General features: G+C 45.4%; 1 protein-coding gene across 3 annotated transcripts in view; it reads right to left on the bottom strand.

Annotated features, from left to right (window-relative positions):
- Positions 1–1141: 1141 nt before the first annotated feature.
- Positions 1142–22058, bottom strand: part of MAD1L1 (mitotic arrest deficient 1 like 1) — a 389702-nt gene continuing 368785 nt past the window's right edge. For all 3 annotated transcript variants that reach the window (XM_058157103.1, XM_058157104.1, XM_058157105.1), the window contains exon 18: positions 1142–1638. In XM_058157103.1, the coding sequence (XP_058013086.1) occupies positions 1480–1638 (159 nt within the window). In that variant the 3' untranslated portion in view covers positions 1142–1479. The remainder of the gene's footprint in view (positions 1639–22058) is intronic.

Below are 22058 nucleotides of genomic sequence, written 5' to 3'. Positions count from 1 at the left end.
AACAGACTTCCTTCTGCCTCCAGCATCTGAACCAGCTCAGGGTTAACCTGTGGCATTACATTTGCCACTCTTCAGAATGCTAAAATATCTTATTTCAACCCCCTGTGACAGCGGGAACAGAACAGATTGACATAACGAGATGAGCGGGTTTATTAAATCCACACCGGAAAGTGGGAGAGAAAGGAATAAAAATATTATCCTGGGAGAGTTTCTCAGCCTGGCTCTCTCCATTGTATCTGACATGATGGGCCATTGATTTGATTTTCGTTCTCTCTCTCTCTCTTTCTCCTATCATCTTGTTTTATATATATATATATATATATATATATATATATATGTATATATATATATATATATATATATATATATATATATATATATATATATATATATATATATATATATATATATATATATATATATATATATATATATATATATATGGATGTATGGATGTATGGATGTATTTTTTTTTCAAATGGGAAAAAAAACCCAATAACTTTAGGAAGAGAAACTTGTTTTAAAATATTACAGTGTTGAGCAAGAATGTTAGAGACCCTAACGCTGGCTTTCTTCACCCATCAGATGCAAAGCAAGTCGTGCCTCGATCTGGGCTAGTAATATTTATTGAACTAATTTATACAGCCAACCATCTCACAAACAAGCATCTCGGGGAGCAGTACGACAGATCTAAAAACAATCTGGGATAAGTTTCAAAGTCTTGCCGACAAAGCTGCCCTGAAGGCAAGAGGTTTATCATGTCATCATAATCTGTTGACTTATTTAAAGCCTTTTAGGGCACCTTGAAGTTCAACCAACAGCAAGACATTTACATGCAGGGGGAAAAACAGAATAATAAAAGCACCATGATTAATGAATTAAAAGAACTAAGCTGCAAATTGAAACGTTAGATTATAGTTTCCAGAATCAGCCACATTCATCATGAAAGCCAGAGGAGAACAACAGGATCAGACGGGGAGAATTTGGGTGGTTGACTATAGTCGTTCCAGAAGTTTTGCTATTAGTGTACAAATGCTTGGTTGGCCTTGAAGGGTCTAGTCTAGAGTGGGCAACGGTTGTCCTTTGTGGAAAGAAAGAGATAGAGGGACGGAGGGAGGAAGTGGTAAAAGAAAGGTTAGGAGGGAGGGAGAGAGGAAGGGAGGGAGGGAAGAACAGGTAGAAGGAAAGGAGGGAGGCAAAGAAGGAAGGAAGGAAGAAAGAGAGAGAAAGAGAGAGAGGGAGGAAGTAGCAGAAGAAGGGTTAGGAGGGAGGGAGGAAGATTAGATCACTTCTTCAGAAAATAGGAAAAATGCTGAAAGATCACTACAAGGCCCTGAAATATCCAGGTAGCAACTATAAAGAGGAAAAAAGGCCCGGTTCCTTTCAGCGGATTGACGCCTCAGCGGAGGCCCTGTGAGCCATCTCCATCCGTGAGCCGCGAGCGGCCGATGCAAGGACTACCCCGCCCAGCTGAGGTGGCTAAGCCACGGTCTGGCGACTGAAGAGTTCGAGGGTGACCGCGCTGAGGAAGGCAGGGATGCTGTCCTGTTGCAGGAGGTGAAGGTCTATCAGGTCATGGACCGTCTGCGAAAATTCGGTTTCCAGCAGCTGCATCTTTGCCCCAGAAGATCTGGAAGTCTACACGGAAAAAACAAAACAAAGCAAAACAAAAAAATGGGAGAGAAGAGAGGAGAAAGTAAAGGAAAACCATTATTTTACCCACTGAGGCCATTTCCCCCCCACCCTTCAAACCATATTTATGTTGTAGCATGTTTGCTGTTGCTATCCGATTCCAATCAAGGTAATTTTATCTACTGCTGGGCAGGTGTTCAACACACAATTTAATTGGACCATTATTAAGCTTCTGCATCTCCACAGTCTCTGAACAATAATACCCCACGCACCAGACTCAGATGAATAATGAATTACCCAGCGATGGAAGAACGCGGAAAACGTTTTGAAAACTAACTTGAAAGGAGCCGTTGAGCGAAGAGGGGCAGGAGAACAGAGCGCCGCAGAAGGCAATCGATCAAGAACACCGATTCCCATGGGGTGAAGCGATATACAAACATCTCCTTCCCCTCATCCAGAAAAGATGGATTGTCTTAACCCATCAAGAGCCTTCTCCTCTTCCTCTTCCCCATTCTTCTTCCTGGTTTTCCCTCGTTTGGGCAGATCTGATAATCCAACTGGAAAGGTCTACGACAACTCGCCATGGCCAACTCTCCGCAGGACAAGAGTTACACTAACGTCAGTGGAATAAAATCATTAAAGAAACGATGCCAAAGGAGGGACAAAATGAAAGGTGAATTACAACAATTAAAATAATTATTTTAAATAATTAAATCAAATTGTCCCGTAGCGTCCCATACCGAGTTAGCCATGGTGAATTGGCCATGGCAAGTTGGCCGTGTGGCAAGCTGGCTGCGACGAGTTGTCCTATCCCACAACTGGAGACCTCCCTTCCATTAGATTTCTTATCAACTCCGCTCCAGCTCCAAAACACGACAGAGGACAATTCTTCTAATCAGGGAAGACATCTCTTTCGAAGGAGCCACAGAGAGTCTTCCAACATCAAAAGCTACATGGGACCCTCCTGGGAAAATGGCAGGTGGTCTGTCCAGTTGTTATTGGAGTTATTTATAACGCCACTCAATATATAGTTCAAATGATACACTTATATACTCTGATTATATAGTACTAAAGGTAGGGGTTCCCCTGGTCCCATTCTATCTGATTCTAGGCCGCAGTGCTCATCTCTGTTTCTTGACTGAGAGAGCCAGCAAAGACACTTCTGTGGGTATGTGGCTAGGATGGCTATATGCCAAGGCGCATGGAACGCAGTTACCTTCCCCCCCAAAGTGGTACCTATTTATCTACTTGCATTTGCATGCTTTCGAACCACTGGGTGGGCAGGAGCTGGAGCCAGGAACAGAAGCTTAACCATTACATGGAACTCAGGTTTCAAACCCATCTGTCGACTTTCCAGCTGACAAGCTCAGCGTCTTTAACCGCAGAGCCATCCACGCCCCTCTTATAGAGTTCTACAACTACACAATTATATAGTACAATTATATAGTTATGTAATTATAGATCTCATATATTATAGTATATATATATTGTAATATATAGTTTTATATCTATAATTATATAGTTGTGTAATTCAATTACGGCATCAAGTTACACTTCATTTATAACTCAATAATCACCTTGAGTTATTTGTGAACAACAGTAAAGGCAGGTTAGAAATGTAAATCAATGGATAATAAATAAAAAAAAATGTCTGGCTGAACAGTGGAGGGATGACCGAATGGATATTTGCCATAACTGGATTTAATTGTGAATTAATTGGAATGAAAGAAAATGCATCGAATACAGGTTTAATTAGTGGATATTTAAATTAAAGTTTTTGGAGGGTTTGTGGGAGGTGGTACATTCTTGGCTTGTAGACCATCCTACACATCTTCCAAGCCTGGTTCCTCTCAACCCATTGGCTAAAAATTCCGAACTGTCCAGAATCAATGATTGAGATGGGTCAACTTAGAAAATGAGAAATTTCCTGACAGTGAGAACAATTAATCAATGAAACAGTTTCCCTCCAGAGGTTGTGGAGATTTTCAAGAAGAGACTGGACAACCAGTCTGGAATGATATAGGATCTGCTTGAGCAGGGGTTGGACAAGAACAGGGGTCTCCAACCTTGGCAACTTTAAGACTTGTGGACTTCAACTCCCAGAGTTCTGGAAGTTGAAGTCCACAAGTCTTAAAGTTACCAAGGTTGGAGACCTCTGGACTAGAAGACCTCCAAAGTCCTATCCAACTCTGTTATTCTGGGTGCTCCATCACTTAAAGAAGAGACTGGACAACCATTTGTCCAAATGGTATAGGGTCTCCTGCTTGAGCAAAGGGTTGGGCTAGAAGACCTCCATAGTCCCTTCCAATTCTGTTGAATGAATGAATGAATAAGAATCAAATTTAAAGCTTTTAGATGCAACAGATACTTTGCTGTTGATATGCCTTCTCCTCCTCCGATGCAAAACCTATTTCTAATCCCGCCAGCACTTCTAGAGTGTGGTTTTTTTTCTAACACATCGGCAATAAATGCACAACTGGCTGCCTGCCCACCTCGCCTGCGACAAGGTGGGCTTCCAGATTTTGCAGGGCCGACTCTTGGCATCCTTCGGAGAAGCCTTTAGCACAACTGCCTTCCTGCTTAAGACAAGATTCAGCCTCCTTGGGGAGAGGAGTGCCTCATCCATCTTCCTTTTAACACTAGAAACTGGTAAATTATTCAGGGCTTTAAATATAAAAGCCGGCTGGGGAATTCTGGGAGTTGAAGTCCACATATCTTAAAATGGCGGAGGTTGAGACACACGGCGCCCTAGACGAAGAATGTAAAGGCCAGGATGTGTATTTGAACATGGCGGAGATGCGGTTGCACCTCAGCTCCGAGCCTGACCCTGTTAAGTAGTCATCTTCAGCCTGTTAGGTTCTTGCTTCTTGTACTGGCAGACATTTCATGACCAGGCTAGGTAGCACCATCAGGGCAAGGGGTGTGTGCTGGTATATTCATACTGTCATTTGCCCTGCCAGGTGCGGTTTCTTCCTTGCAAGTTCATTTGTTTTTCTTTGTGCTGATAATGGTTGCAACATCTTCTACATCGATTCTATGGGCCAAAGCACAGATGTACTGGAATGAAACTGATGGGGCTACAGAGTTGGTCAACCTGAGCTTGGTTCTGGGTCACTCTGGGCCAGAAAAGGAGGCCAGGAACAGTGGAAGGAGAGGGCTTCCGTGGCCATCGTATCGCTTGCAAGATTCTATTCTAGTATTGTAACCTTGTCATAAAAGCAATGTTGGGACTCATGCTTGGTACCCCTTCTCTTCATTACCTTGAAGGGCTGACTTTGATCTTTCAAAAACCTTCCCCCCCTCCTCCACTTCATCCTTCCAGGAAACCAGGGAAGGTCCCTTCCGAGACGCTTCCTACGCCCTTTTTTCTTCTGCGGGCCTAGAAACTGTTTTTTCTCGACCATTGCCTAGCCTGCAGCTCTTGCTTCCACCTATCAGAATTGGAAAGGGCCTTGGAGGTCTTCTGCCTCCAAAGCCCTTTCCAATTCTTTCCCTTTCCCCTTTCCCCTGCCCAGGCAGGAAATCCTAGACCAGTGATGGCTAACCTTTTTGCCATTGCGTGCCAAAAGTGGGGGGAGTGTATGTGTGTGTCGTGCGTGTGCCCACACCCATAATTCAATGCACCCCGCCCCCCTGCGCATGCGCGCACAACCCCTCCATAGCCCCCCCTGCTTTTGGCACATGATGGTACGGTGGGCATGGTAGGCCCTTTTTTTCGCTTTCCCCAGGCTCCAGAGCCTTTCTAGGAGCCTGGGGAGGTTGAAAACTGCCTTCCCCCCCACCCAGAGGCCCTCCGGAGGCTGGAAACGACCTGTTTCTCAACTTCTGGTAGGACCGGAAGGCCCGAAAACCAGCTGGCTGGCACACGCATGTGCGCCAGAGCTGAGCTAGGGCAACGCTCGTGTGCCCACCGATAAGGCTCCACATGCCACCTGTGCCATCGGTTCGCCATCATGGCCCTAGACCATTTCAGACAATCTCTTCTTAAAAAACTCTCCAGCGTTGGAGCACCCACAACTTCTGGAGGCAAGCCTCATGGTTCACCGTCCTCCGTGTCAGGAAATTTTTCCTTAATTCCAGGTTGCTTCTCTCCCTGGTTAGTTTCCACCTGTTGTTTCTTCTTCCGCCTTCCAGGCGCTTTGGAGAACAGGTTGACCCTGGTCCCAAGATAATTCCCACAGTCCCCAAGTTAAGCATGTGAAACCACATGGCACAACTGTAGTCAAAGTTTTTTTTTCTAAACAAAAATTTGCCCTGGCTTTGAGGCTTCTTCTGCTTGTCTTAAATACCCCAAAGCCGTTTTAACGTCTCACGTGAGTTTTCATGCGCTTTGCCACAAAAGATGCGTCATGTCATCTGGGAAGGACCTTCTCCAACACCTCCAGAAGGTCATGCCCAGAAGTTGCTGGAGAATCTCAAAGTGACATGAAAAGACCTCAAAAAGACAAGCTCTTTTCCTTAGCTCCCCCCCCTCCCCGCCCCGCGAGCCAAATAAGCATTGCCAGTTCAAATCACAGCAGCCCCTAAGACGTTCGCAGACCCCGGGGGGCAAATTCACAGGGTGAAATCACATCTCATAATTTTTTTTTTTTCATCACACATCTGCTCTCTCTTTTTTTGGAAGGGCAACCTTTGAAAATTTCCTCCCATCCCATTCTCGCAGGGCGACACTTTGCTCGCCTGCTGTCCGGCTCTATTTCCGAGTTTGGTCTCTTATTTTCTAAATCCCCAGTTCAAGCCGGCTCAGATCCTGTTGCAGACGGCGTGGAAACCGATGTTAAAGCAATATTTTTCTTTCTCTTCGTTTTACATCTGCCCCCCTCAAGCCTTGACCTTTTCGCTGGAAAATCCGTTGGGTGGTGGTTGTTTTTTCCCTCCCCTTTCTCTCCTCTTGCTTAAGATTCTGAGATTTTTCTAAATGTCAGCAAGCTCACTGCCCATGCAGTCGTCTTTGGAAACACAAGACTGCTTCTTCAGAAAAACCCCTGCTGGAATCTGGATGTAGAAAATGAAAGGCCGGGGAAAAGAAGGGAGGAAGGGGTGGGGGTTGTGGGGTTTTTTTTGGGAAAAAGGGAGGCGAACAATTTCCCCCTCTGGGTCTAAGAAGGACACGAGAGGGTCCCCTCCTCAAACAACAGTCTCTTTCTCCTCTAAAACTGGGGGAGTTAGAAGGCAAAGAAGAGGAATGAGAAGAAAATATGACTTCAGTAACAAGAGTTGTTAATGCCTGGAATGCACTACCTGACTCTGTGGCCTCTTCCCAAAATCCCCAAAGCTTCAACCAAAGACTATCTACTATTGACCTCACCCCATTCCTAAGAGGTCTGTAAGGGGCGTGCATAAGAGCACCAGCGTGCCTACCATTCCTGTCCCAATGTCCCCTTTGATTGTATCCAATTCATATAGTTATTTTATACTTATGCTTATATATATGCTTATATATCGTATAGTTATTTCATGCTTATGCTTACATATATTGTTGTGACAAATAAATATACTAAAGAGAGAGAGAGAAAGAGAGAGAGAGAGAGAGAGAGAGAGAGAGAGAGGGAAATCCAGATGTGGTCAAAATAATTCCAGCTGCAGAAAGGACATGTGCATGCTTAGATCCCGATGGCTCCAAGTTCTATTTTTCTCGTAGATGTTTCTTATTTCTTCTGTTTACAAGTTGGTGGATAGATTCATCCCCTGTTTTGATCGAGACTTGTCCAGCACGCAAAGTGAGTGCTGTGTGCTTCCCAAATATCAGACTGACCACTCTTCCCTGCTGGGCATTTCAATTATTTGGGACACTGTTGGTCGATTTATTGATTCATGACATTGTTTTGACACTGAGCTGCTTCTCAGGACTCAAGGCCGCTGACATGTAACAGGGCCAGAAGAAATGAGAAGGAATCCACAGCTGGTCAACCGGGGTACATGCCAGAGAGTGACTCATAGGATAAATGCATCTCATATTGGACTGAAATATGAAGACATGTCAGAAACCTATAGCAATAGCACTTAGATTTATATACCGCTTCACAGGGCTTTCCAGCCCTCTCTAAGTAGTTTACAGAGTCAGCCTCTTGCCCCCAACAATCCGGGTCCCTCATTTGACCCACCTCGGAAGGATGGAAGGCTGAGTCGACCTGGAGCCTGGTGAGATTCAAACTGACAAATTGCAGGGAGCCGGCAGTCAGCAGAAGTAGCCTGCAGTACCGCACTCTGGCCATTGCGCCACCGTGGCTCATGACTAGCTTAGTTATAGATAGCTAAGTTGCTTTTTGTAAAACAGGTAGAAAAAATGTCCCAGGTATGTAGGAATTCCTGTAACAGTCACAACGTTCCTGATTTCCAGAAGCATCTTCCGATCACCTTCCCAAGTGGTGAAGAACCAAGACAGTAGAAGGACAACGAGAAGAAGACATCACAAAAAAGAAGCTGCCGACTCCTGAAATTTCAAACAGCTGGGTTCTGAAGAGTGGTTTGATTACTCTAAACCTCTTGCTCTGAAGGGGGGTGGGAGGAAACGCTGTGATCAAAGCCCCCCTCCTTCCGAAACTCAACTCTTTAATCAGCTTCCTCCAAATATCAGGTCTCCCAGGAAGAAGTCAATCATTTCTAATGAAAGGCAAGTTGTGGTAAGAAAAATTAAAAGACGGGAAAGGAGGTATATTGGATCATGGGGACGTGGGGTTGGTGGCAGTTTTGGGAGATGGCTCAGCACATTGGGTGGTTTTTAAATCATAACAACTGCCAGGTTTTGATGTCTCGAGTGACATCATGCGATATGCATCTCCTGCCCCAGGACGGTTCAACAATTCAAGAAGGCTTTACTTTCCATCCATCAAAGAAAGGCGTGTTTCCTATATTAAGCCCGCCCCGCCCCCACACCTAGTACGGCTAACTTCTTGTCTACAATATTTCTTTTGTGCAATGAGAGTGGCTGGCTGGTGTTGTTTTTACACACACACACACACACACACACACACACACTAATAATTGCTTCTTGCCAAGAACTCTGACCTTGTGTTGGCAGCTTGATATATAAAGTGATGAAAAGGGGACGGACAATTAGAAATGACTTCCAGCGAAGGAAAAAGCTATTCTTTTTCCCAGAGTTGGGTTGGAAGCTGGAAAGGAAATTGATTTAAAAAAAAAAGAAAAAAGAAAAAAAAAAGGGGGGGGGGAGGGTTTGGGATCCAAAAAGACCAATGTGAAGTTCTAAGCAACCTAGGTTCTTTTCGTGCTATCATTTCAAAAACCAGCGTTCTCTTTGGTCCTGAGGACTCTAAGGATGAGGAGGGGAGACCCGCTTGAAAACCAGGAGGAGGTGAAGCAGGTTAAGATCTTGGCGGAAAGCCACAATCAATTTCTATATGTCAGTGCCATGAAAGTAATTTTTTCAGGTTAAGAATGAGATGGAAGTAGCTACATGATTCTTCGGACTGCCATCAAACTACAATTTCCAGAAATATTAATCCCCAACCAAGTTGATTTAGAGACACTGGAATTGGGGCGCAGCTATTGTGGCCTGTCGGCGGCCAGCAGAGCTGGACAGTGAGGAGGTTGGGGAGGAACGTGGGCCAGTCTTGGAGGCAGAGAGGGGGCCAGGGCCATCTGGTAGTTCTTTGCTGCCTCCAGAATCTGACATCAGCGAGGCAGAAGAACAGAGGGAGCCTGATCCCAGTGTGCGCATGCGCAGAGCTGCCAGAAGGCAAGAACAATTAAGGAAAAAAAGGGACAACTTGGGAGTAAGGCTTGGAGATGATTGGCCCCTCCCATAAGACATAAAGGTTGTGAGCCTTTGCAGGAAGCAATTAGTTCATATAGTCAATTCAAGCTCTAAAAAGTCCACTCTGTGCTCCGTTTGGCCTTGCAAAACTAATTGACAATTAGGTCTCTGGCAGCATTTCAAGGGAGATAAAGGTGGGTGCTTATCAACATTACCCTGAAAGACTGTGTCAACTTGAGCAGAAACTGTGTCGGAAACTTCACAGACAGTTTGTGAATCATTACGGGCTGTGAATGACCATAATTCACAGCCGTCTCAATCAAAGAGTTTTTTTGGGGACTAAGATTGTGATTTGTGCTTTCTCAGGAAGCCTAGGTCAGAACAGCAGCTTCATACGAACGGTCAGAGGTTCCCCACCCCTGTTCTGAGAAAAGAGATCCAGGGGATCCCTCTCTTCATGGCATAAGATGCTTTTCTGCCTCTAGGTCAGGGGTCAGCAACCTGCAGCTCTGGAGCTGCATGGGGCTCTTTCATGCCTCCGCTGCGGCTCCCTGTCACTCAAAATATGTGTCACACCCGCCAATGCGCAACAACCGCCGGCACACGATTTATTGAGCTTTTCAACCTCTGGTAGACCAACCATCATCATTATTATTATTATTATTATTATTATTATTATTATTATTATTATTATTATTATTATTATTATTATTATTATTATTATTATTATTTAGATTTCTATACCGCCCTTCTCCCGAAGGACTCAGGGCGGTGTACAGTCAAAGTAAAAACAAACAATACAATATACAATTAAAACAAGAATTAAAAAACTTATTACACAATTGACCTAAGACTTTAAAACATTTGAAATTCTAAAAACCCATTAAAAAATTCATAATATAAAGTTAAAAACCAACAAAATTTAAGCCAGCCCCGTGGATAAATCCAAAAAAAGGAAAGTTTCAGAACAAAACAGAACATTTAATTCAACTACATATGCTAGTTTTGTGGCCGTTCAAGAAATAGCCAGGCAGGGGGAAGGGTTTCCCGGTGTTTTCTTTTCTGTGGGAAAGGGGTCCAAATAGCTCTTTGAGTGTTTAAGGTTGCAGACCCCTGACCTAGGTTGATGGTCAGAGGATCAGAATGTGCACAGATGCTGAACTACCTCCCATCCAGAAGACCATCCAAGTAGGAAGCCACCAGTAACAGACCTTATGGTCAGCGGTGAGATTCAAAAATTTTTACTACCAGATCTGTGGGAGTGGCTTGGTGGACGTGGTAGGAGGAGGACACTGCAAAATCTCCATTCCCTCCCCACTCCAGGAGAAGGATACTGCAAAATCTCCATTCCCTCCCCACTCCAGGAGAAGGATACTGCAAGATCTCCATTCCCTCCCCACTCCAGGGGAAGGTTACTGCAAAAATTCCCATTTCCTCCCGATCAGCTGGGACTTGGGAGGCAGAGAATAGGTGGGGGCAGGGCCAGTCAGAGGTGGTATTCTCTGAACTACTCAACATTTCCACTGCCGGTTCTCCAGAACTAGTCAGAACCTGCTGAAACCCACCTCTGCTTATGGTTCTCCTGATGGCTTCCCCACCAACGTTAGCTTCCTTCTCACCCTTTTCCTTAGCTTGCGTAATCACACATACACAAAAGTATATAAAAGGATGGGGGAAAAAACAACCACCCGGTTGAAGTTCTCAGCTGAAAGTATTTGCTTTATGATTCACAATGCAGGTGGGCTGGTGGAGACCTCGAGTTCCACCGGCTGCCTGCTTTAAATCAGCTCCCTTGTTTTTCCCGTTGACAAGACTCGTCTCTGTGAAAGAGACCATGGGGGTGAAGCTAAACCAGGGTTATGGGAGTCAGGAGAGAGACCGGCACCTCAGGAAGGGTGACAACAACGGCTACACAATGGCGCAGAAGATCAGCGGGGAATGATTAATCCATTCATTGAGTTGAGTTCCCCCCGCCCCACGTTCTTCTAAGAGGAAACGAGGGTGGCAGAAAAGCAATCCCCACAAAGGGAAGAAGCTGAGGAACAAAAGAAATGGCATTCAACGGAAGCAGATGTTTCTACCATCTAGATCAGGGTTAACCCTACTGACGGCGGCATCTCCCTTCAGAAGGATGAGCCCTGAGTCACGTGGATCAGCCTTGCTGCTTGTAAGGGAGCTTCACACAAGCAAGGGAAGCAATTATGGGGGGTTTTGGTGGGGTTTTTTTTGTGTCCTCCTTCTCCAAAGCTTCACCGTTTTCAAAGAAGCCCTGTTCAGGCTGGGGTAGCAGCTCTCATCTGTACTTCACACTAGGTTTAGTCATCTTTGCTCTTCTAAAGTTCTGATTTCATCGCAGCTTCGTGCCCTTAGGCAGAACTTCGATATAAATTAGGAAACAAGAATAGCAATATGTGTTTTGACACTTTCAGGCAAAGTCGCCGACGTTGAGCAGAGGAGTTGGGTCTACAAAGAAGGAGAGGGAAGAAGTCCCTGCTTGAACAGAATAACCGGGTTCGAAGGGGCCTTGGAGCTCTTCTAGTCCAACCCCCTGCACAAGCGGGAGACCCCTAGACCAGGGATGTCCAAACTTGGTCCCTTGAAGAGTGATGGACTTCAACTCCCAGAATCCCCCAGCCAGCAACTTGCTCATATTTATAGCTCATGCTGGCTGGGGAATTCTGGGAGTTGAAGTCCACCACTCTTCAAGGGGCCACGTTTGGAACACCCCTGCCCTAGACCATTTCAGACAAATGTCTCTCCAATCTCTTCTTAAAAAAACAGTGTTGGAGCATTCAAAACTTCTGGGGGAAACCTGTTCCACTGGTTAATTGTTCTCACTGTCAGGAAATTCTTCCTAAGTTCTAGGTTGCTTCTCTTCTTGGTTGCTTTCCTGACCATGGAGAGCCAACTCAAAGCTGTTCAGATAACTGCTCAACTTTAATTCCCCATCTCCCCATAGCCAAAGGAAAGGGATGCTGAGGAAGATATTTTCACAACCCCTGCAAGACCACAAAGAAATAAGTGCTCTCCAGGTTACAATGATAGCCCTGAGAAAAGCCAGTGGACTTCTGGAGTATTAGCTAGTGATAGTCCCAAGGCACTCTGAGGCACACCAGGAATTCTGTATCCGTTGCATCAGCCAGTTCATCATCCTGAGAAGATGGTTTTAAGCGGGGAGGCACATTTTTCTCCAACCTCCTTTAGTACTTGTCAACAGTAGGACATGTGAACTGTCAAGCGTATTGGAGATGAAACATGTCAAAGCTGGACAGAGGGCTGGAGGATATCCACAGGAGGCTCAGGCTAAGGTCAAATCCAGGGTCAAGCTGCATGCTAGTAGCAACTGCTACATCCCGTCTTTCTTTTTGGCTCAGAAGCTTGCAATATCTACTAAAACACAACTGACATTGTGACACCACCACTGTCTTTTCCATCACACATATCTTGCACCCAAAGGAGCAGGCCACATCCATCCATCTGTCCATCTACCCACCCACCCACCCACCCACCCACCATCTATTTATCCATCCATCCATCCATCCATCCACCTGTCCATCTACCCACCCATCCATCTATTTATCCATCCACCTGTCCATCTACTCACCCATCCATCTATTTATCCATCCATCCATCCATCCACCTGTCCATCTACCCACCCATCCATCTATTTATCCATCCATCCGTCCATCCACCTGTCCATCTACCCACCCATCCATCTATTTATCCATCCATCCATCCATCCATCCATCCATCCATCCATCCATCCATCCACCCGTCCATCTACCCACCCATCCATCTATTTATCCATCCATCCATCCATCCATCCATCCACCCGTCCATCTACCCACCCATCCATCTATTTATCCATCCATCCATCCATCCATCTGTCCATCTACCCACCCATCCATCTATTTATCCATCCATCCGTCCATCTATCTGTCCATCACCTATCTATCCACCTGTCCATCTACTCACTCATCCTATCATCTATTTATCCATCCATCCATCCATCCATCTATCTATCTATCATCATCTGTCTGTCTATCATGACCCATGCTGACCTCAGAAATAATCAGACAGATAGCACAACAGTCCCTTTAGTTTTACCAAGTTAAAAGGTCTCCTTTGAATCAAGATGGGGCGTATTTTTCTGATTTTAAGAGCCATCACCGGCTTCAATCTCTCCTCCAGGATTACAGGTTGACTTGGGAAACGATTCAACAGATGAGCAAGCCCTGCCTGGCAGAAAAACAGGCGAGGAACCGCTGAGAGGATCAATTAATTTGACAGCCTTCAATGATATTTTTCTCTCCAAGTGAGGACTGAAATTCATTACTGTGCTAATACTTAGAAGCCGGGAGTCATATGGAGCTGAACTGAAATTCTCTTCTCGCTCCAGTGACCTGCTGCTTTCTCCAGACTGCATGGCGAAGAAACCCGAAGTTAATTTCAGCATTTAGAGCGGGGGTGTCCAGCCTTGGCAACTTTTAAGACCTGTGGACTTCAACTCCCAGAATGCCCCAGCCACAGGTCTTAAAAGTTGCCAAGGCTGGGCCCTTTGGAGTTAGTAGAGAAACAGCTGACGTGAGCAGACTGATGGGTGAATGACAGCCAGGAATAAATGGCATTCAAGTGACATTCCTGTTGCTTTTGATCTGATCTCCTCTGCTCCACATCTTTCACAAAAGGTGGTCTCTGTTTTCAATTTGACTGGAGAGCTGCATCTTGGATATTTCCCGAAGGTTTGGAAGTGAAATGTCTCCTCAAATCTAGGCGTGAGACAGCGAACCAAGGTTTCCCGACTGCTGAAAGTTGGAAGCAGGAGCTGAAAGTTCACTTCTGCTGTTATGAACGTAGAAGATGCTCAGTATCATCTCAACCACTGTATTATTGCCAATCAGGCCATATGTGTCCCAGACTGTGAAGCATCTGTCACGTCCTGGATCTCCCCTGAGCTCCATCCTTGCTACCAATTTATTGGAGAAATCCCGTCATCTCTACCAATTCCTCATGTTGATTACTCTTCCTTTCCCCTATGTGTGATGTGGGATAAGGGATCGTATCCAACTTTCAGAGGGAAGCAAGCAGGTTTTGGTGGCTGCGTCCAGAGTCCAATATTATATTTTTTTCTTCTTTCGATCCTTCTGGCAACAACATAGAGTTAATTAGCCACAACCCGAAGGGCACTAAATCACCCGGCAGCCCTCAAGCATCTTTAAATGAGGACCCAGATTGTTGGGGGCAATAAGTTGACTTTGTATATAAATATACAAATAGAATGAAGACTATTGCTAACATAGTGTAAGCCGCCTTGAGTCTTTGGAGAAGGGTGGGATATAAATGCAAATAAAAATTAAAAAAATAATAATAATAAAAAAAATAACATCTGGCCTTTCTCGCTGCATCAGTTCTTCCAGCAATCATCTCCGAGGCTCAAGTAGACAACCTGTTAGCTCTCGGAAAAAGGGGTCTACAAAATGTGATAAGGTAATAGGAGGAACCTCAGCGTGATCTTTGGTCTCCGAGTGCCAGGAGAAACAGGAAGAATGGCAAGTTTTCTACACGGGCCTTGTGTTTATCCTTGTCTTGGATCGTTGCGCATCTTTGGATGGGGCTTTGCTTGTAACGAATTCAAGTATATAGGCAGGCAGGTCCTTGACTTATGTCCACAATGGGAGCAGAGTCTCTATGGCTAGGCAAAGTGGTTTTTAAGTGAGTGATTTGATTTTTGCCATCGTTGTTGAGACAATCAGAAGAACAGAGCTGGAAGGGACCTTGGAGGTCTTCTAGTCCAACCCCCTGGTCAAGCAGGAGACCCTAGACCATTTCAGACCAATGGCTGCTCAAGCTCGTCTTGAAAACCTCCAGTAATGGATTTAATAAAACATCTATCCATCCATCCATGTCTATCATCTCTCTCTCTCTCTCTTCTCTCCCCCTCCCATCCATCCATCCATCCATCCATGTCTATCATCTCTATATCTATATCTATATCTATATCTATCTCTATCTAATCTCTCTATGCCCCCTCTCTCTCCCATCCATCCATCCATCCATCCATCCATCCATCCATCCAGCATTGACAACTTCTGGAGGTAAGTTGTTCCACTGGTTAATTGTTCTCACTGGCAGCAAATTCCTCCTTAGTTCTAGGTTGTTTCTCTCCTTGATTAGTTTCCATCATTGCTTCTTGTCCTGCCCTCAGGTGCTTTGGAGAATAATTTGACTCCCTCTTCTTTGGGGCAGCCCCTGAGATATTGGAACACGGCTATCCTGTCACCCCTAATCCTTCTTTTCATTGAACTAGACACACCCAGTTCCTGCAGCTGTCCTTCATAAAAGCCTTCCCTGCAATTCTTAATGGTTGTTAAGCAAATCTGGCTCAACCCCCCACCCCCGCCTTATCAGAAGGTTGCAACTAGCAATCACAAAACCCCAGGATCAGTGGTGGGTTTCAAATTTTTTTACTACTGGTTCTGTGGGTGTGGCTTGGTGGGCGTGGCTGGGGAAGGATACTGCAAAATCCCCATTCCCTCCCGATCAGCTGGGACTCGGGAGGGACAGAATCGATGGGGGCGGGGCCAGTCAGAATATTTACTACCGGTTCTCCGAACTACTCAAAATTTCCGCTACCGGTTCTCCAGAACTGGTCAGAACCTGCTGAAACCCACCTCTGGCTCAGGATGTTTGCAACTGTCACACATAACTTTAAGAGCCAGCTAAATCCCCTCCAAACTATAAACTGGCAATCATCTCCTCTTAAACGCTCCCCTTCTCGACACCCTTCATCCTGAACCTCATTAGATGCCAGCTGCCTCTGAAGTGGGTTTTATCGGAGTTTAGCCGAGCGAGCCTCAAGTGCCAACATCCATCTCAGCCCTCTTCTCGTTATCCTTGAGACGGGAGTCGCTTTCGGATAACACAGTGAGGGGGAAAAAAAGCAATGGAAAACTAACACACCAAGAAACAAGGCAACACAATAAAACCTAAACGCCAGCGACCCACAATTGCTTGTCGGTCAAAAATCATTTTGCCCTTGGTGTTGCATCCTAACATCATTCGGATCAGGATTTTCATGGGGAAAAGGGATTTGCTTGCCACACACCGAGTCAAAAAACACAAAGCAAAACAGGCGATCCTTGATTTACAACTGCAACTGGGATCAGACGTTCCATCACCAAGCAAGACGGTTGCTAAGTGAGTCATGTTGTGGTCCACCAGCAGCCTGCAGAGCTGGCAGCGGAGTCGGACAGTGAGGAGGCTGGGGAGGACAATTGGCCAGTCCTGGAGTCAGGAGAAGGCCTGGATGAGGGCTCTGTGTCGGAGGCAGAGATGGGGCCAGGGCCATCTGGGAGTGATGTGCAGATTCCGGAGCCTCCAGAGGCGGACAGCAGTGAGGCAGAGGAACAGGAGGAGCTTGTTCCTAGTGCACGCGTGAGGAGAGCTGCCAGAAGGCAAGAGCAGCTGAAGCAAAAAGGACGACTCGGGAGTAAGGCCAGGAGATGATTGGCCACTCCCATAAGGCTTAAAAGAGCAGCAACGGCTCTTGGGCTTTTTGTAGGAAAGCAACATTGCTACAATTATTTCTAGCCGGTGTCTCATTTCTGAACTTCGTGAGGCTTTGCCAAGAAAAGCCTTTTGCAGGGTGCCAAAGAAAACAAAGGTTTGTGATAAGGCCGAAGGACTTTTTCTGAAGGATTTGTTTTGGAATTAATTTGGACTAAGTTGAGAATGAAGAAATTCTCAGCTGTTCTAATAAAATATGTCTGTTTAGGACTGATTGTGTCTGGTAAATAACTACTTGGGCCTAGGTCACAACAGCGTGAAGCTGACCCTTATATCGACTCGGTTGCCGCGTTCGCTTCTAATATCTTATCAGGCTCTGCTTCTCTTTCACAGAAAGTTCCCAGCCTTTAAAAAAATAATAATCATAATCTCTCTATTTGCAGCAAATGTGCTTGATTCTTGCAGATTGCCCATGAAGAATATTGACTCTGCTCTATACTGGATGAGAGAGATTATATCTGAGGAACAGTTTAAAGAACAGGGAGTCCATTTTTCCCTTCGGTGTCATGTTATGATCTGAATCGTTCCCTGATCTGAATTTTGGCAGCTTTTTTCTTTCTTTCAAAAGGGATATTATGGATCTGCTAACTCACAAATGAGATCCCAAAGGTGCTTTTTTCAAGAGGCAACTGGACTTTCTGGTTTTTCTTTGAACACGTTTCGCTTCTCATCCAAGGAGCTTCTTCACCTACGAATGGTGTGGGAGTAGGAATGGATTTCCAGAGGGAAAAAAAAATTGCAGACTACAGGAATCGTTTGCACCACTCAGGTGACCCTGAAGACACAGATAAACCTCCAAGTGCTTCAACGACCCTCTAAAAGGATGCAAATGACCAGCTGTCTTGCAAGGAATATCAATCCATCCATTCCTCACCATCCAGTCAGAGCTGAAGAAGCTTCCTGGACGAGAAGCGACATGTCCTCAAACAAAAACAAAGTCCAGTTGCCTCTTGAAAAAAAGCGCCTTTGGGACAACTGTGATCTGGTGGACTGAGAATCTCCACAGATATTCACAAATGAGATCCAGCTCATTTAATTCCTTAATTTTTTTTTTTAACCTTCACCCAAGGAAGGTCTACCTATCTGCAGTAACGCTGGACATAATTGAGATAAAGAGTGTCCAGTTTACAAATTTCTTAGTGCAGATGATGATCTCTCTGTGTGCATCTGCTGTACACTGTTGTTGGTTATGAAATGAACGCGAATGTTGAGCGTATTTTATGTCTTTTGAGGACTAAGAGCAAGAGAACGGGTGGTTTTTCAATCACGTCTTTACAAAAATTGTTTTTAGACAAGAGACTTGCTATGTCTTATAACTAAAAGAGAGAAAAGCCAAAATTCAGATGATCAGAAAGTTGATCGTTCCATTTCTTCCAGCTCAGCCTCTTGTATCTTAAACTAGGGAAATTTGGCTGAAGTTTCTGAATTTGGCATTGTCTTCAAAGAGATCTACCCGTGTTTCCCCGAAAATAAGACTGGGTCTTATATTAATTTTTGCTCCAAAAGACAGATTAGGGCTTATTTTTCTGGTTAGGTCTTATTTTGGGGGAAATACAATACTAAATGTGTCCGTCTGGCTGACAATCTTGATTGGGGCTTATTTTTTGGGGGGTTGGTAGGGCTTATATTATGAGTATCCTGAAAAATCATGCGGGGCTTATTTTCCAGTTGGGTCTTATTTTCGGCAAAAACATGGTATAGATCAGTGATGGCGAACCCCTTCGGCACCAAGTGCCCAAACCAGAATATGCGTGTGCTGGAGCACCTGAAACCCAAAGAGAAGCTGGCTGGTGCATGCGTGCCTGGTTTTTTGGCTGTTTTTTGGGGCCATTTTCAGGCTGTTTTTCAGGAAGTTTTCAGGCTGTTTTTCGGGCCATTTTCAAGCTATTTTTGGGGCATTTTCTGGGCTATTTTTTTGCCTGTTTTCGGCCCGAAAAATGGCCTGGTTTTTTGCTGTTTTTTAGGCTGTTTTCAGCTGTTTTCTGGGCCATTTTTAGGTTGGTTATTTTGGGCTGTTTTCAGGCTGTTTTGGGGGCCATTTTTTGCCATTTTTGGGGTGTTTTTCAGAAATCAGAAGAGCAACTGGCATGTGCCCACAGAGAAGGCTCTGTGTGCCACCTCTGGCATGCATGCCATAGGTTCACCATCACGGGTATAGATATATTGTTAAGAGTTACAATAAAACATCCATAAAATCTTAGATCGAAGAGACCCAGATGGATTTTGAGAGGGTCTAAAAGGGAGAACTAATCACGGATAGATGACGTTTCAGTTAAAAACTATAGTGATTTGCTTAAGAACCGTAGCAAAGAAAGCCGTAAAATCAGGTGCACTTTAATAAGTGTTTTGTTTAGCGACAAATATTCTGGTCCCGTTTGTGATTGTCAATCGAGGAGTACCATGAGAGAAGGAGTGGCAGAATCTGAGGGCAGAGTTAAAAGAGGCATCAGCCTAGGTTCTCTACATTGTCACAAGTGAACCAAGTCCTTTGAATGCTGTTGACTGTTACGTAACACCAAGATGGTGCTAACTTGTGAGTTGAGAAGATTCCTGTGCACAGACAGGAGTAGCAATAAATCAATTTAATTGGCTCTTCAGTATGGACCTGACCTTCTGCCACCTGACAACTACACCTCCCCCAATCTCTGTGCTTCTCGTCTCAAAAGAAGGTGAAAACGGGCTGCCACGTTTGGGTATTTCAGTCCGAAGTGGTTCCGGGAACTGCCAAAAAAAAAAACAACAACAACCCCGAAACCAAACCAAACCAACGGCAAATTCATCCAAGTTGAGGGGTGGTCCACCTCTACATGACCCTGGCTTTCTTTCTTCCTTTCTCTCCCTCTCAAATAGCAAGAGAGGGAGTAGAACCGGCCACGCTTCTGGTCACAGTGCTGCATGTCTTTGCATTTCAAAGTTTGATTACTTGAGCTTAATGCTTCATTAATGCTAGCTCTTGCCCGGAATTGAATATACGCACTCCCATCCAGCAGCTCAGCCTTGGCAGCAAAGCTCAGATCCGAGGTGACCTTTTCATTGGAACGAACCAGAGAGGCCAGGAGCATCTCCTATCATGGGGAGAGTCTTCCCAGTGGAAACTTCCCAGCAATTAAGGCAAAGGCTATTCCCTCCCCTCCTTTCTTTTCGCCGGCAACCCCCAGCACAAAGGTGGGTTTTCTTCAGAGCAAAAAGCCAACAGAGCTGCATTGTCTTGCACCCAAGCGGTCCGAGGAAAACACCTCCTCGTTCACCCTCTTCCGAAGGCCTCCCTTCCATCAGTTACAAGGATCCCTTCTCAATAATAAGGAGAGGGTGACCTCCACGTGAATAGCAATCTGGATGTTATTCACAGCCAGAGGATTGGAGATTCGCCTCTGGGGAAGAGACAGAACGAGAGGGAAGAATTGCCGGGGGAACCTGTCTACACCATTATATTTTAATTCACACACAGCTGTAGCTTCCTCATAGCATGGTTGATGCTTTCTAGGATTTCCAGTCTGTCAACTGCCTTTTTGTTTTGTTTTGTTTTGCAATATAAGTTGCTTCCTACCTTCCCTCCCCCGCCCTTTCATTTTTTGCTATTTCCTCAGCTTGCTGTAGAGAGACAGCATTAGCATCAGGAAAAGAGAAGAGGGAGGAAGGAAGGATGGATGGAGGGAAGTGGGCAATTTTGGCCATTTCGTATTCCTCCTCCTCCTCTCCTATTCCAGCAGGGAGAGTCATATTCTCCATACAAGCCACCTGCTAAACACACCAGGACTTAGACGAGGTAGCCAATGCAGGCTTAACAGCGGCTCAAGGAGGATCGATCGCGCACTGGGATCAAACAGAATGCAAAGTTTTCCCCCAGCTTGCAATTAAACCTACTAATGTCCGTCTCCCATGAAACAAGGAAGGGGATGGGAGATGTGGGCCCTCTGGAAAGAAAAAAGGACAGCGCATCCAATGGGAGGCAGGGGGGTGCCGAGAACAAAGCGGCTATTGCCGCTTTCATGAATTTTTGAAGAAAGTTGAAGACCGCTGATTGCATTTCTGATTTGGGCAGAAAGAGTCAACTTTGCTCTCCCTCTGTTGTGGTCTGCCAGCAGCCTGTGGAGCTGGCAATGAGCTTGAGGAAAAACAGGGGCCAGTCCTGGAGGCTGGGGAAGGCCCGGATGAGGGCTCTGAGTCGGAGGCAGAGGTGGGGCCAGGGCCATTGGGGAGTGAGGTGCGGACTCCAGAGCCTCCAGAGGCTGACAGTAGTGAGGCAGAGGAACAGGAGGAGCCTATTCCTAGTGCACGCATGAGAAGAGCTGCCAGAAGGCAAGAGCAGCTCAAGCAAAGAGGACGATTCGGGAGTAGGGTCAAGAGATGATTGGCCCCTCCCATAAGGCTTAAAAGACTAGCAATGGCATTTGGGCTCTTTGCCAGAAAACAACCTTGATATCTTTGTCTTGTTGCATTTGTGTTGCATCGGTGTCTTCTGAACTTTTGCCAAGAAAGGCCTTTGGCAGTTTGCCTAATTGGACCAAGTTTGGTGATAGGACTGAGGAACTGTGTTGAGAGGAATTTGCTTTAATTTAGTTGGACTGCACTGAGAATGAAGTAATTCTCAGCTGCTCTAATAAAGTTTTTTTTGTTTTTACACTGACTGAGTTTCCTACTATCTACTTGGGCCTGGGTCACAACACCCTCCACCCTCTGGGGCCAAAGGAAACTGTTCACGTTTTCCAAATAGAGATGATGGAGGAGGAGGAGGAGAATTATGGGGTGCCTGGTGCTCTCCAACCTCATAATCTCATCTAATCTCCTGCTCAAAATAGGCCAATGTCACGTAAAGCTGGGATTAGATGTCCGGCTATTGTTGACGTATCGGACACGGTTTCTCTTCCAGGAATGAGAAGCTGAAGGAGCTTGTTCTTAAGAATACCATCCCTCCACTCTCTAAGAAGGGCTCTCATCCTTTTATTTTGTTCCAAAGTCCAAGAATGCAGATGTTGCTTCCAAGGAGCCAGAGGTCTCCTGAGGGGCAGTCAAGAAAGTCCAGCTGCGAGACATGGAAATGGGGGCAGAACCAGAATCACGTGGGCATAGTTGAGGGTTTTTTGGAGGATGGAGGTTTTCCTCCTTCGTTGTATTTAGAAGGGACAGCTTGCACATGCATGCT

Source organism: Ahaetulla prasina, chromosome 14, assembly GCF_028640845.1.
Source record: "Ahaetulla prasina isolate Xishuangbanna chromosome 14, ASM2864084v1, whole genome shotgun sequence".
Lineage (NCBI taxonomy): Eukaryota > Metazoa > Chordata > Lepidosauria > Squamata > Colubridae > Ahaetulla > Ahaetulla prasina.
The sequence above is the reverse complement of the archived record's forward strand: the minus strand, read 5'-3'. Positions and strand labels throughout refer to the sequence as shown.